At 34.1% G+C, this 14,765-nt stretch overlaps 4 protein-coding genes across 8 annotated transcripts in view; all 4 read left to right on the forward strand.

Annotated features, from left to right (window-relative positions):
• On the forward strand, window positions 7-2,601 carry LOC104793735 (transcription factor MYB12-like; the record flags this gene model as incomplete). Its single annotated transcript, XM_010520144.1, has 3 exons — window positions 7-124; window positions 835-964; window positions 1,572-2,601. Coding segments are annotated over 3 exons (1,077 nt in total), but the record flags the coding sequence as incomplete, so codon positions are not given.
• On the forward strand, window positions 7,953-10,641 carry LOC104793736 (protein disulfide-isomerase like 2-1). 2 transcript variants are annotated; one of them, XM_010520145.2, is made up of 10 exons: window positions 7,953-8,193; window positions 8,508-8,592; window positions 8,693-8,790; window positions 8,918-8,973; window positions 9,267-9,384; window positions 9,487-9,514; window positions 9,608-9,699; window positions 9,811-9,967; window positions 10,052-10,176; window positions 10,261-10,641. In XM_010520145.2, exons 1-10 carry the CDS (start codon window positions 8,036-8,038, stop codon window positions 10,433-10,435), a joined length of 1,092 nt encoding a protein of 363 aa, XP_010518447.1. In that variant the 5' UTR covers window positions 7,953-8,035; the 3' UTR covers window positions 10,436-10,641. The 2 variants fall into 2 exon arrangements, with proteins under 2 accessions (XP_010518447.1, XP_010518448.1); XM_010520146.2 differs by having other exon boundaries at window positions 10,052-10,180; window positions 10,261-10,323.
• On the forward strand, window positions 11,620-12,651 carry LOC104793737. Its single transcript, XM_010520147.2, has one exon. The coding sequence runs from the start codon at window positions 12,056-12,058 to the stop codon at window positions 12,494-12,496; it is 441 nt and encodes a 146-aa protein (XP_010518449.1). The 5' UTR covers window positions 11,620-12,055; the 3' UTR covers window positions 12,497-12,651.
• LOC104793738 (nicotinamide adenine dinucleotide transporter 1, chloroplastic) overlaps window positions 14,297-14,765 on the forward strand; it is a 2,817-nt gene continuing 2,348 nt past the window's right edge. For all 4 annotated transcript variants that reach the window (XM_010520148.1, XM_010520149.1, XM_010520150.1 and 1 more), the window contains exon 1: window positions 14,297-14,689. In XM_010520148.1, the coding sequence (XP_010518450.1) occupies window positions 14,620-14,689 (70 nt within the window). In that variant the 5' untranslated portion in view covers window positions 14,297-14,619. The remainder of the gene's footprint in view (window positions 14,690-14,765) is intronic.

Here is a 14,765-nt window from a genome sequence, read left to right on the forward strand (position 1 = left end):
GCGCCGTGTTGCGAGAAGGTTGGTATTAAGAGAGGACGGTGGACGGCGGAGGAGGACCAGATTCTCTCCAACTACATTCAATCCAACGGTGAAGGCTCTTGGAGATCTCTTCCCAAAAATGCCGGTAATAATATTTTAACACATTTTTTTTCTTTTTCTTGCAAAATAAAAAAATCATGCAACAACTGCCACTGCACACAAGCTTAATTTTAGGCATAACATGGATTGTGAGAGTGAGAGACGACAGCAATCATCGTAGATCTCGTGGCGTAAATAATCTTCATGAACCATGGATTAATTGTTTGTAACAGATTCTAGAATGTTTTATTGCAACCTTCGTGTCAATTTTATTTCGTTCTTTTATTTATTTTAATTTGGCTATTTCGTCAAAGTCACAGTCACGGTGGGTTAAGTGAATGTACGTTTATGTAAAGTGCTGCCAAGTGCATGCCTTAAATGGTTATTTGTATATTATAGACTTTTAGTATACGGACAAACGTTCTAAAAGGAAATACAAAGTAACTAAACAGATGCGTATTTATGTATTTTTGTCCGTTGTACATCAATCATCTCAAGAATCAGATCAAATATCATATGACTGATTTGATTTGATTTCCAGCTCTGCTTTAATCCAAAGATTAATTAATGCAGTAGTTGGGATTTTTTTTTTTTTAGTTGTCTATGTGCATATGATATACAACTACAGTGATCAAAATGCTAATATAAGAATCTCGTGAGCAGTAAATAGATAGTCTTACTACTTCCATATTTGTATCTAAACTCTGACGTGTAGTATTACTTTCCTAATCATAATTTTTGTTTGGGTGTGAAAAGGTTTAAAAAGGTGTGGAAAGAGTTGTAGATTGAGATGGATAAACTATCTTAGATCCGATCTCAAGCGTGGGAACATATCTCCCAAAGAAGAAGAACTAGTTGTTAAGTTGCATTCCACTTTGGGAAACAGGTACTTTTTATTTATTAATCCAAAACTCTACTAATTTTGATATATTTTTTTATCCCTCTTCACTTTCCTCGATTTATATAATTCGGATTAATAATTATATATGTACTGTATGTATGTGGCGTAATAATAATATCATGTGTCAACCAAGTGAGTAAAACTTTGTTATTATTCGTTGAAAAAAAAAATCATGTTTGGTTGTGGTCTCCTCTCTAACGTTTGGGTGGTGCTAGACATTTTCTGTTTTAGTTGAGACAAACTAAATGTACTCAACTGTTTTACACTTCATTAGAAAAGCCATAAGACATAAATCTTTATTAGAAAGCGAGGATCTGTCAATGTTAGACAAGTATTTAATTTTTGATCGATTGTACTTGTGTCCACTAAATTATTGTAACTAATAATAGTAATAGATATCTAGAAGTTGCACGATTAGGTCAGCAGTCATGTCAACAGGGCAAATCAGATTTAATTCAAACTGTTCTATTGATTTCCATCGAGACACGGAGGTTCTCTTGATATATTCCTCCGAATTATGTTTAATGTCTTACGGTCGTGTTAAAATTGTGAATAGAGAGGGATTTTAATAATTTTGATTAATGTAATGTAGGTGGTCACTAATTGCGAGTCATCTACCAGGGAGAACAGACAACGAAATAAAAAATTATTGGAACTCTCATCTCAGTCGTAAACTCCACAACTTCATCAGGAAGCCGTCCAACTCTCAAGACGTCGCCGCCGTAATCATGAACGCTTCTTCTGCGCCGGACGCAAAACGCAGACTTGGGAGAACTAGTAGATCCGCCATGAAACCCAAAACCCACGGAACAATTAAAACTCGAAAAACGAAGAAAACGCCTGCAGCACCGCCGGGGCCAAACGCCGACGTAGCGGTGGCTGAAGAAGGAGCAGTAATGGTGGAGTTAAGTGGAGCCAAGGCTGAGCTAGGACCATGTGACTATTATGGAGATTATTGTAATAAAAATCTCGTGAGCATTAATGGAGTTTTATCGTTTGATGACGACATCACCGACCTTTTGTTGGACGAGTCAGATCCAGGCCACATATACACATCGTGTGGTGGTGAAGCGGAGTTGAATAGCATAATTAGAGTCTCTGAAGGAGCCAGAGGGATCTGCTCGGAGTCTTCCAGCCAAGGGAAACTCGACTGTCTTCAGTCTTGCCCGTCAGTGGACTCGTTTCTCAACTACGACCACCAAGTTAACGATGCGTTGACGGATGAGTTTATTGATTGGGATTGCGTTTGGCAACAAGGTAGCAACAATCGGTGGCATGAGAAAGAGGGAGCCGACTCGATGGTGTCGTGGCTTTTGGACGGTGATGATGACGCCACGATCGGGAAAAGCAATTGCGAGAACTTGGGAGAACCGTTGGATCATGACGACGAAAATGCTTTAGTCGCTTGGCTTCTGTCCTGAAGATATTGGTTGACCCGTACGTACTTACGTAATCTTTGTGTATTTACAGTTTGAATCCATTCCACATCGCATCGTATATCCCGACTTATCAATGTGCGTACGTAGGCAATAAAACTCATGGGGTTTTTGTAAGGTAAAACTATATATTTAGTCGTTGTAATAATAGTCTAAGAACTAAACTAATCTGATCGTTTTGTTTAATCTCGACGTATTATTTACTTTTTTTTTAATGGAATTTAATAAAGAAGGTACGAAAAATAGGTGTATATATATTAATTTATTTGGGGAGTGTGTGTATATACATATATCTATTGACATGTTGAATACGCCGAACTAGAAGAAAAAATTTAGTCGACGTACGGACAGATGAAGCATAAATTAACAAAAAAAAAACAAAAATTAGTATCTCAATCATTTCGAAGGCAAAGCTTTTTCACTTTACACCAACATATATAAAAGCTTGCATATATCACACCCGCGCGCGACCGCGAATCATCACGTGCCGTTCTAAGTGATTATTTTGAACGGAAGGTGTCAATGTGTCATGATCAGTGATAGATATTGAGTGATCTGACTTCTTTGTACGAAACTACAAACAGGTAGATATTTAGTTATTATGGACGTTGGAACAATAACACAGTTTTGTCCTAGTTATGGTAGCCACGTGAAATTAATTCAGTTCTGTAAATGTGTCGTAATTAGTATTCAAGTAGAAGAATTTAAACTAATGTTATATGTTAGTTAAATAGTATAATAAACATTTTTCTATATATGTTTATTTTAGTTTCGGACCGAAAATTGATCTTAAGATGTCTAGTATGTATGGAGTATGGAGTGTATGTCTAGTAAATTAATCACATGACCACTTAACAACTTTTTTTATTTATTTATAAAAGGGACCTAAAGACAATCATTTTTGTTGGGCAATGACCTACGCATTAAATATAGGGATTCTTAAATATATGTTTGGACGAATCATTTATGAAACAGAAAGCAACTTGCCATGCACAAAAATCCCAAGAAACAAAGGAAAAATGTTTGTTTGTTTTCTTTGGTTCTTTCTTTTAAGTTTATACAGAGTGACAATAAGGGAGAAAGTAAAAAAAGATGGTTTTCTCATAAAAGTCCAACTTGGTTCGACCTCTACGGTATCTGGAACGCCCACGTGATGTCATGTGCTTTTTTTTCTTCTTCTTATGAAAAAAAGAAAAATGGAAAAACCGATCACGGTGGTATCTAAAGTTTAAAGGAAAAAATGCCAAAAAAAACCGTATGTTATTTTTATTTGGATGTTTAATATCCAATACTTTTTGGTTGGAATGAAAATACTCAGTATATTAAATTTGATGTCAAATAAAACTTTATTTTTAAAAAATTGGTAGAATCAAACACATGACTTAACACACGTTAACATGTGTGACGGAATTTCTAAACCGGGTTTCAATTTCAGTCCCACAGTTTTAATAAATATATATAGTCTGTTTACTTAGCTATTCGATTATATTGAAGTAGTGTAGTGGTAATTGGTTTATTTTGCAACCAGTTGTATCCAGGTTCAAACCACTCCGTAAACCATTTTTTTCTATAAAAAAACTAGAGAGAGTTCTTCGTTGGATGAGCAGTAAGAGTCTGAGAGATTGTTTCTTTCGATTTTCCGATCATAAATTCCGATGATGAAGACTGAGATGGAGTAAGAGGGTACTACTTTGATTGACGAAAACAACACTAGATGCGTTAGTCGGTGACAGAGGCGGCTGTCGAGAAAATGTCTGCAACAAACGTACACAAATCGAAGAAATTGAAAGAAGAAGATTGTTTCTGCCGCTGCTCCTAGCCCTACCAATCGTATTACATCATTTATTTTCTATTTTTACATCAGTTTATTTTAATGAATAGTTTATATTTTGTTGATGCAAATAATTTGCATCAATTAAAATAAATATTTGCTTCGGTTATTAGAATTGATGTTCATTTACATCATTTCTAAAAATTATTGCAAGTATTACATCATTTTTACTAAATTGATATAAAATATTTGTATCATTTATCATAATTAATGTTAAATATTTATATCATATCAGAAAATTGATGTTGAAATCAATATTATAATAAATTATATGAAAATATTTTTTTCCTTTAATATAAAATTTAATTATTTATATTAAAATCATATTTGTTTATATATTCAATTTATAATTTAGCTATATTATTTATACTGTATTTATGGGATCCACACAAATAGTTGTTATCCCATTAGAATGTACGACTAAGTGAGAGATTATATAGGAGTGAGAACTTTTTTTGATACAGCCGGTGTGGGATAACAACTCTAATCGGCTATTCTGTTTTTTTTTTAAATTGTTTTTCTTTTGTGTGTTATTAATTTGAATTTTAGTTTTAGTAGATTAAAGATTAACATATTATTCTTTTTTATTTCTTTTAGTTCAGTTAATATAATAATTTTACTAGCATCATTTTGAAAATGATGTAATTTTTGGATCATTTTTCTAAGTGATGTTAATATAAATTAATAAATACATCAATCATTAAGTGAAGTAAATTTATATATTTTGTGTTAGTATTCTGAAAGTGATGTAAATGATTTATATTTGCATTAATTATAATGAAATGATTCAATAATAATATTGATTATTGTAACTAATGTAAAATTATAATTTTTGTATCAATCATTAAAAAGTAATTTAAAATAACATCACTTAGTTTTGTGATATTGTTTAAGTGATACAATATGTCTGTTTTTTTGTATTGTAGGACTATAACTGTTTCATCTCCTACTTAGAAGAGGTAATGAGATTATATTTAACATGAGGTTTTTTTTGGCATTTTTCCCAAGGTTTAAAACAAAGTTCCTCGTATAAGGAAATTATTATTATATATGACTCCTTAGTCCGTATAGAATTATCTATACTAGTATTTTTGCAACACTTTTTGCTCAAAAATATGTTTTTGGAAACATTTACCATTAAATGCTTATATTTATATCCAAACAAGTTTAGTTAACTTTCTCTACTATTCTTATAATCAAACAAAATTAAAATATTTTAAATATACATATATATATAATGTTCTACAATTAATATAGATATTTAGAAAATTTATTGTAAATTAAAAAAAAATATTCTCCTATCATCTCTTTTTGATTTTAAATATTAAATGTAGTGAATCATATATAATACATAAAGTTAATAAAAATTTATTTTTCTGCATATATCGTCATTTGAATTTTTTTAAACGAACATATATTATTCAATTAATATACAAAGTGTGTGTTCAACATACATATATAGTATATATATCGCATAGTAAATTATAAAATTTTAAGAAGTTTATAATTTATAACTGATATACCTAAATTTCATAAAAAAGTTTAAAAATATGAATATTTATTGATATTTTTTTAAAAATAACACAAATGAGTTATATATTACATGACAGATTATACGACATGTCATGATTGAATTGATAATTCTAAAAATGTAAAATATCACTAATATGATATTTCAATACGGGTTAAATTCTCATTTTATTATTTTAACAACACTAATATAAAATATAGCAAATCAAACTGATTTAATTAATTTGTATTAAACAAAATTATTTTGCGGTATACCGCGGATTATATATTAAATCACTAAAATTAACAAAATAGTACATTAGCAAAATTTGTATTATAATAGTATATTAATAAAAATATTATATAAAAACTTGTCATGTAGTATACTGCATGTCATAATATACTATTGTATATAATTGCTCAACACGCAAGCTGAAGAAGACATTGAGACAAAAAATTTTATTTTTTATTTTTTTAATAATTTTCCAATCATAAGAAATATAAACATAGAGTACTTACTTACAGAGCCGAAGTTTTTCTTAAAAATAGCGTTTTTCTTAAAAATAGCGTTTTTGATATCTCAACTATCCGAGTCTTATTACAACCTTCCCAATTATTCACTGAAAGCTCGTCGTTACTCGTACTCGTAGCTGCGGCTTTATCTCGACACTCGTTTTTGGGCTTCTTTACGCACCCCCCGTATTAATTATTCTCCAATCTTAAAGCCCATTTTTTTCGGTACAATTCGACTGTGGGTTAGATTGTTAAATTATTAAAACAAAAGGACTTAAACCGAAACAAAATAAAATATTAGGAGGAGAAGAAGACTTTTTCTCTCGTCACCTCCGCGAAACAATGTGGGAGAGAGCTTATTAAAACTAGTCCCGGGCAATCGGCAGAATCCGATTAAACCGAACCGGATAAACCGAAAGTTTCGGTTATCGGCGCTCGAGTTGTAAAGAAAGGAAAACCGATCGGCGAAATTAATTTAAGAATTCGGTTAACGGTTTGGTTCGGTTCGGCAGAGCATAACCGATCGGTTTTACATAAACCGAAATATATATAGGAATAAAGTTTCATTAATCCTAATTCCCTTCATTTTTTCTCCCTGCGGCTGCTTCTTTTTCTCTCTCCGAAAAAATGGTGAAGCCAAACCTTTGAATCCATCATCATCTTCTACAACTCGTCTCTTGCTCTCAATAGAAGAATCCTTTTGGTCTAAATTCGTTAAACTCTAATTTACTATTGGTAAGCTGTTCTTCTTTCTTCTTCTAAACAATTTCAAAGTCAAAACCTGACCCTAACTTTGTTCAAGTCGATTGCTTTGTTGTTATTCTTCTGATTTTTATCTCTTTTCTTTATTCTTCTGGATTTTTCCAGATGTATTAGTTCAAATCTTAAATCCTAATTACTTTGTTATGTTTATTTCAAAGTTTAAAACCTAATTTTAATTAGGGTCGTTTTGTTTTGTTTTTTTTTTTTAATTTCTGCATCTGTTTACATAGATCTAATGCTAAAATTTCTGAGTTTTGTAGATCTAATGACGGTTTGGTAGATAATAATGAGACAGAGGGTGAAGAACTTGAAAGCACAGACTCACGGCAGTTCACACGGCAGAACCATCTAGAAACGATGCCTAACCCAAAACCCTAGATTTAGATGGATTTGAGCTTTTTTATTGTAATTTGGATTGGGCTTGAGATTTTATTAGGTTTGGCCTTTTAATTTTGTCAATTGGGTTGTTGTTATTGGGTTTTTGCGATGTAAATATTTTTTCTTGCAAAAAGTAAACCGAACAAAAAACCGAATAAACCGAATACGAAAAAATTCGGTTCATCTTCGGAACAAAATTTTTTGTCAATAACCGATCCGAACAAACCGATTTCCGAACCGACCCGAACCGAAATTTATTTCGGATCTATTCGGTGGGATTTTTTAAAAACCGAATTTTTGCAAAACCGAACAAACCGATCTGAATAAACCGGTTAAACCGAACGCCGAGGACTAATTAAAACCATTCATAGTCCGACATGTAACCCAGCCACGTAATTACAACGCTTGATCACCGTTCGTATTAATATGTGACTAAATGGACGATCCAGATCACGCCATGTCATTGTAGTATCCTTCCTTCCTTCTTGCTTGTCGAAGAAGGGGAAGAAAAAAAAACAGAGAGATCAACATTACATGAGCTTTTTTTATTTATTAAAATAAACAGATCGAGAGAGTGAGCTTTTCAATCCAAAGAAATTAAAAAAAAAAAAAGAAGAAGAAAAGAAGATGGCGAAATCTCAGATCTGGTTTGGAATTGCCGTAGTGGCGGCGTTGGTTCTAGTTTCAGCCGTGGCAGAAGATGATGTGGTTGTTTTGACGGACGATAGCTTCGACAAGGAAGTTGGTAAAGATAGAGGAGCTCTTGTCGAGTTTTACGCTCCCTGGTATCTCTCTCTCTCTCTCGAGATCCTAATTCTTCTTTAAATCATCTTTTGTTTGTTTTTTTTGTTTTATTTGGGATCATCATCAAAGTAGTAAGTAAGAAGTAGCTGCTGTAGATTCTAAAGGATTCCGATGCGATCCTCTTGTAGTGTTGAATTCGTTTCGTTCGTGTGGATTTGATCTGTAAATCTTTATGTTCGATTTTTTTTTGTCTTGGAAATGATAGGCTAAGGAGGCATGTTGATTGATTTCGATTTGTATCTCTCTAGATTTTTTTATTTTATTTAACTTGAGCAATTGGGAATGATGATGATAGGTGTGGTCACTGCAAGAAACTTGCTCCCGAGTATGAAAAGCTTGGGGCAAGCTTCAAGAAAGCTAAGTCCGTCTTGATTGCAAAGGTCTCTTTTCTCTGAGATTCTCTATTTTTTTTTCTGAATTTATTATTCATTCAGCAATGAGATATCTCGATTGTGATTGTTTCAACTTCTATCGGTGAAGGTTGATTGTGATGAGCACAAGGCTGTCTGTACTAAATATGGTGTTAGTGGATACCCGACCATTCAGTGGTTTCCTAAAGGATCTCTTGAACCTCATAAGTAAGCAAAATCTTTTTTTCTTCTTTTCTCCAATCATATTATTATTGTTTATTTGTTGGATAAGTTTTTCTTTGTAATATAGATCAGTGAGTGTTTTTTTTTCTTCTTTTCTTTTCATGTCAAATAGGTATGAGGGTCCACGCAATGCTGAAGCATTGGCTGAATACGTGAACAAGGAAGGAGGTATTTTCATTGGTCATACTGTATAGTAGCTAAGCTTGTTTCATTTCGGATTTTTTCCTTTTCTGTGAGGGAACTTGTTTATGAGCTACATTCAGTTTGGGTGAATCATTTGTTTTTTGAGACTTTGTTTCTGCGAGATGCAAGTGTGTGCAAATTGCTGAAAATCATACCCTGATTGTGATTGACGTCGCTTTATGATAACTGCTCTGCTCATCATTAGTTTTTTTTCCTTGCTCTGTTCGATAAATTTTTTTCAACTGTGCTTACTTGTTGTTGAACAAATATGTTTTCAGGCACCAACGTAAAATTAGCTGCAGCTCCACAAAACGTGGTTGTTTTGACACCTGACAATTTCGATGAGATTGTTCTCGATCAAAACAAAGATGTCTTAGTCGAATTTTATGCACCATGGTAACTCATTCTTACTCATCTCTCTCTCTCTCTCTCTCTCCACTGTGATGGTTTATTAGTAGCTTTCTTGCTATCTTCTCATTTCATTTTTCCATCTGCCAGGTGTGGCCACTGCAAATCACTCGCTCCTGTAAGCTCAACTATCTGTTTGCTTTTTAATATATTGATAGATAATCAAATCCCTCTTCGCTTCATTGCTGATGTTTTTTCTTTATATCATCAGACATACGAAAAGGTAGCCACAGTTTTTAAGCAGGAAGAAGGTGTAGTCATCGCCAATTTAGATGCTGATGCACACAAAGCCCTCGGCGAGAAGTAAGTTTGACGAGATCTTTTTTACTTGCCGATTTTTACTGTTCCAAGTCATTGTATGTTGTTTCACAAAACTCATAACATAAAAGACAAACTACCTCTTATATTCTTCAGGTATGGAGTGAGTGGATTCCCAACATTGAAATTCTTCCCAAAGGACAACAAAGCTGGTCATGATTATGACGGGGGCAGGGATTTAGATGACTTTGTAAGCTTCATCAACGATAAGTCTGGGACCAGCAGGGACAGTAAAGGGCAGCTTACTTCAAAGGTTCGGTAAAAACATGTCTTTCTGCAGAATCATCATTGGACTCGGAAATTGAAAGCTTATGTTTATTCTCTCACTCTCTCATAGGCTGGTATAGTTGAAAGCTTAGATGCGTTGGTAAAAGAGTTAGTTGCAGCAAGTGAAGATGAGAAGAAGTCGGTGTTGTCCCGCATCGAAGAGGAAGCAAATAACCTTAAGGGATCCACAGCAAGGTATGTAGTTTAGTAGTAACGCTTCATCTATACATTTAGATAAGATCTCTCTTTAGTTCCTGAGGTTTCATGATGTCTCTACAGGTTCGGAAAGCTTTACGCGAAACTCGCAAAGAACTACATAGAAAAAGGTTCGGACTATGCTAGCAAAGAAACCGAGCGGCTTGGACGCGTCCTTGGCAAGTCCATAAGCCCGGTGAAAGCTGATGAACTCACTCTCAAGAGAAATATCCTTACCACGTTCGTTGCTTCTTCTTAAAGCCATAGCTTCAAGCGCTAAGAGAATAGGAGTCTGAGAGACTCAGATAACTGATACGATTTGTAGAGTCGTCGTCTTGAGATTTTATGTTTGTCAAGATCAAGATCTGTGGTTATTTTTTATCTGGATGGTTTCTGAAACTCTTTTGGGCTTGGCTTCTGTCTTTGGTGACGATAATCATAAACTTCATCAATCCCTGTCGAAAATAGTTTTAAAAATTATTCCACAGGGAAATATCTAATCAAGTAAACGCAAACGACAACGCAATTTGTTAAGTGTGGAGCACAAGGCTCGAATTCATATGGATCGTAAGTCCGGTTCAGCTGGGGTAATATGCAAAACAAGAAGTTTAATCGATTATTATTTAATTATGCTAACATGGGAGCTCAACATACAATATGTACAAGTTTGATTCCAGCCGTTCATCTTATTAGCCCTAATCCCATGTCAATATTATTAGAAAACCTATTAATTTATTAGCATGTGTAACCTGCTTCTTAAATCAAAATTAACAGATCCCTCTTCCTTAAAAATAAATTAAAAGTCTAGATAGTATTGACATAATGGGCCTTTACCGAATCAAATAAATGGCGTGAGAGTTGGTGGTTTATTATTTTTCTCTTTGGTGGATGGATAATTAATGTCAAGTAAAAGAATTGGTGGTTGTTTGTCAGTCGTCGTCACTCTTTATACTTGAAGAGAAAAAAACGCACAAGAATCGCAGCGCAGCGTGAAACATTCAAATTTTGTTGGTCCTTTGTTTCTTTTCAGCATCTGCATTTATACTGACTTTAGTATGACTTTCCCAATTAAATTTATTTAAGACGTTCTCTAAGAGCATTCTTATCGCATATACTATGAATGTCTTTAGTACTTTTTAAAATATAAATGTAAGACATTAGTAAGGAGAAAAAAGAAGAAAATGTTTTCTACAAGATATTAAAAACATCATTATAGACTCTTCTAACTTATATGTCATTTTTTTACTCGTTTTCAATTCTATTATAATTTTATATTTATTTTTTTAGTCTGAATTGGATACTTCCATTATTATCACGGATAAATATGCCCTTACAATAATAGATAAATCGTCAGTTTATTCCCAATAAAAAGTACAGTACCCTACTTACTCATCATGATTTTTTTTTTAGAACCTTCACGAAAAGAGATCCAACGGTCAGGATTTGTTTGGAGGTTGAAAAGTATTACTAGTAAGTAGTAACAAAAATCTCGCCATTTATTGCAACAGCAATCATCTGATTTATGTCTTATCAACTTATCTTATCTCCCCAAAACTCTCTGTATGCTTCATCAATTGGAGTCTTCATTTTTCATTATGGATGGATATGATCATTTTCTTGTTGTCGGATGAGAAATTCGTACGTAGCTTACTGCTAGTTACTTACTTAATAAATTTAATGCTTTCCTACATGATGAACCATTTTAATTATTTCGGTATTAAAATAATTTTATATCGAATATTACGGAATGCATGTGCTCTTTCTTTATAAACAAAACCTAGAGCGTCTCCGTCTCTCTCACTAAAATTCTCCACTGCTCTCACATTCTCTCTCTCTCTCTCTCTCTCTAGACACTAATACACCACTGTGAGAGATTGTGATGGAGATAAGGTATTGGCGGAGGAGGTCGAGAGGATACCAAAGGCTAGATGGGTCGGTCAAGAAGGCCACATCGGGTCGAAGAAATGTGCAGCGGGTCAACATGGATCCGACCCGGAAGAGACGGTTTTGGAGGGTCAAGATAGTGCCGAAGCTAAGGATCTTGAAAAGGGCGTCGCCTAAGAAGCTTCTTACCTGGCTTCGAGATGCTTACGTCAACATGATGCTGCGCCTCGCCAACTCTCGGGTCGTCGGGTCATCTTACGGGTACGGCGAATATGGCTACGGGCCGGGTTTGGCGTCCAAGGAGTATGACGAGAAGAAGCTGGTTGAGATTTACAAATCTATATTGATTGCGCAAGGGAATCTCCTGCACCCCGATGTATCTAAACACTCTTCCAATTCTATCCTACTCTCATCTCATAAACCCTTATGTAACTAAATCCATTCACATATATAAAATGAAAAATTATCGATGTTAATGGTGTGATCGTGATGATCTGTATTAATTTAAACTTTATACTCTTGTTAAGCTATATATAGTGGATCGGTCCATCTTTTCCCATATATCGAATTAAAATCAAGATTTGCATTTAAGTCGTAACAGGTAACCAGCTAAAGTTTTAAATGCTTAGTTCACCGGGATTTGTGGCATTGAGATTAATGTGTTCTTTAAAAAACTAATATAGTATTTATGTTTGGTTGACTTCCTGTTTGCTTGACCATTTACGCTTTTAATTCGTATCTTTACGTGTGGTTGTGATATTTGTAAATCGTAAGTAGCGACCAATTTTTAAAACATTGTACTTGATTGTTCAAAGCACCGTCATTGCTTACATCATAGCGAAGTCAATGGTTTAGCCTTCCTAACATGGTTTCGGTTTGTCTTATCAAAGCTTTATTCACGATTTAATCAAATCAAGCTGCAAAAAAAAAAAAGGAAAGATTTACAAACTATAATTGTACGCATCGATTGATATGGGAAAAATGTGCTTAACAGAGACATTTCACTGTCTCGTCGCAGACGTACCGTTGACAGTCGTAGAAAAGCTCATAAACGATTAGATAAAGAGCTTTCTGTATACGCGGATGCATGCATGGACTCGGAGGAGATCACGTGAGGGGAATTAGCTAGTGGAACCTAACCTTAATCCCGGTCCGGTAAGCAGGCTCCACAATGGTCCGGCTCTGGCTAGATTCGAGACAACATTAATTGTCTAACACTCGATACTACCCTCGGCACCATATACAATGTCAAGTGATACTATAACGTTAGCACTTAATTAGCATTAATAACAAAGAAAAGAACTACCGGATGTAATCTTTTTGTTTTTGTTGTTGTTGTTGGTAATAGTGGTTTGGTGGTGGGCAAGAGAGCCCCACATCGACAGTTGGAGTCCACGTGGGCATGTTGTGTACATTTCTATATCATTTCGATATCTGTCATCAAAAGGGGCCAGGCTTGTAACATGCTCAGGTGCGGTCCATAGAGCCAAGCCCGGCTCACACATCTAATAGATTTTTTTTTAAAATTGCATTTTAATCAATCAATAATCATGGATTTTTTAGTTTTCACAAGTTAATAACCACTAATGTTAACAGTATACGTACGGGTTTAGTTGTGTGTTTACTGGGTGGTGGACATAATACAAATTTTCAACCTGCAAAAAAATAATATGCCAAAACAACTCTTCAACCAACTAAATTTAGGTAATGCAAATTATATATTAAAGAAAAAAACATTATGTATATTTCTAACAAAAGATAATTTTGAGATAAATGTCTCGTTTCTATAACTTAAAACAGCTTGTAATTTTTATATATGCAGAATACGAGATAATAAACTCGGTAGAAAGAAAAAACAAACAAACGATAATCAGAATTTAATTTTTTTTTTTTCCTGTATCTACCAAAATTTACTGATATACATAATAAAGATATAATTATAGCAGAAAATAATGAATGATGGTGGAAAATAATAATACTAATGTTAATGTGGGCAATTACGGCAGGCTGGCTGCTGATGGGACCAGAGTTTTGGGGTTGGTGGTGTCTGATTCGTCTGGCTGAGAAACAAAGTACAATTTTCATTTCTTATTTTGGTAAACGAAATTTATTGTTTAAAAAAATAAGAGCCACGTAAAAAAAAAAAAAATAATTTATATATATTTTTAATTTAATTTCTCTCTCTCTGATAATCATAACTTTCTTCTCTTCCCTCTCTCGTTGAATAGAAAAGAAAAGAGAAAAGTCTCTTCGGGAAAAAAAAAAAAAAAAAAAGACACAGTTTAGTTTTGTTCTGTTTCTCTCTGCGATGATCTCTTCGGTTATGATCTTCAGATTTGTTTAACTTCGGTCTCTGCTGCGTTGACTCAATTTTCTTGTAAGAGAAGAGAGGATATATAAAAGAGACCAGGTCGGGATCTTTCTCGGCAATGCGACGCTGGTTCGCCGCGAAATCCCTCTCCAGAGAGGAACCATCGTTTTCGCTATTCTCTTCTTCGGCGACGCGTTTCCTCAAGTCTCTTCTTCTTCTTCTTCTTCCTCTGCTTTCAGATCCAAGACATGTCCGCTAATTCTCATCCTCCTAATTCCAAAAACGTCCTCTGTAATGCAGCCGCCGGTGCCGCCGCTGGTAAAATAAATATATATATGCTCTGATCTACTTCTCTTTCCCACAAAACCTTTTTTCTTGGTTTTTTTTTTTTTTT

This window comes from Camelina sativa, chromosome 6 (assembly GCF_000633955.1).
Source record: "Camelina sativa cultivar DH55 chromosome 6, Cs, whole genome shotgun sequence".
NCBI lineage: Eukaryota > Viridiplantae > Streptophyta > Magnoliopsida > Brassicales > Brassicaceae > Camelina > Camelina sativa.

What these genes read in the sequence shown, in the direction of transcription:
- LOC104793736 (XM_010520145.2), top strand. Translation starts at nt 8,036, where the DNA reads ATGGCGAAATCTCAGATCTGGTTTGGAATTGCCGTAGTGGCGGCGTTG. An exon ending in AAGGGCAGCTTACTTCAAAG is followed by an intron (nt 9,968 to 10,051) that starts GTTCGGTAAAAA and finishes ACTCTCTCATAG; the next exon opens with GCTGGTATAGTTGAAAGCTT. An exon ending in CTTAAGGGATCCACAGCAAG is followed by an intron (nt 10,177 to 10,260) that starts GTATGTAGTTTA and finishes ATGTCTCTACAG; the next exon opens with GTTCGGAAAGCTTTACGCGA.
- LOC104793737 (XM_010520147.2), top strand. Translation starts at nt 12,056, where the DNA reads ATGGAGATAAGGTATTGGCGGAGGAGGTCGAGAGGATACCAAAGGCTA.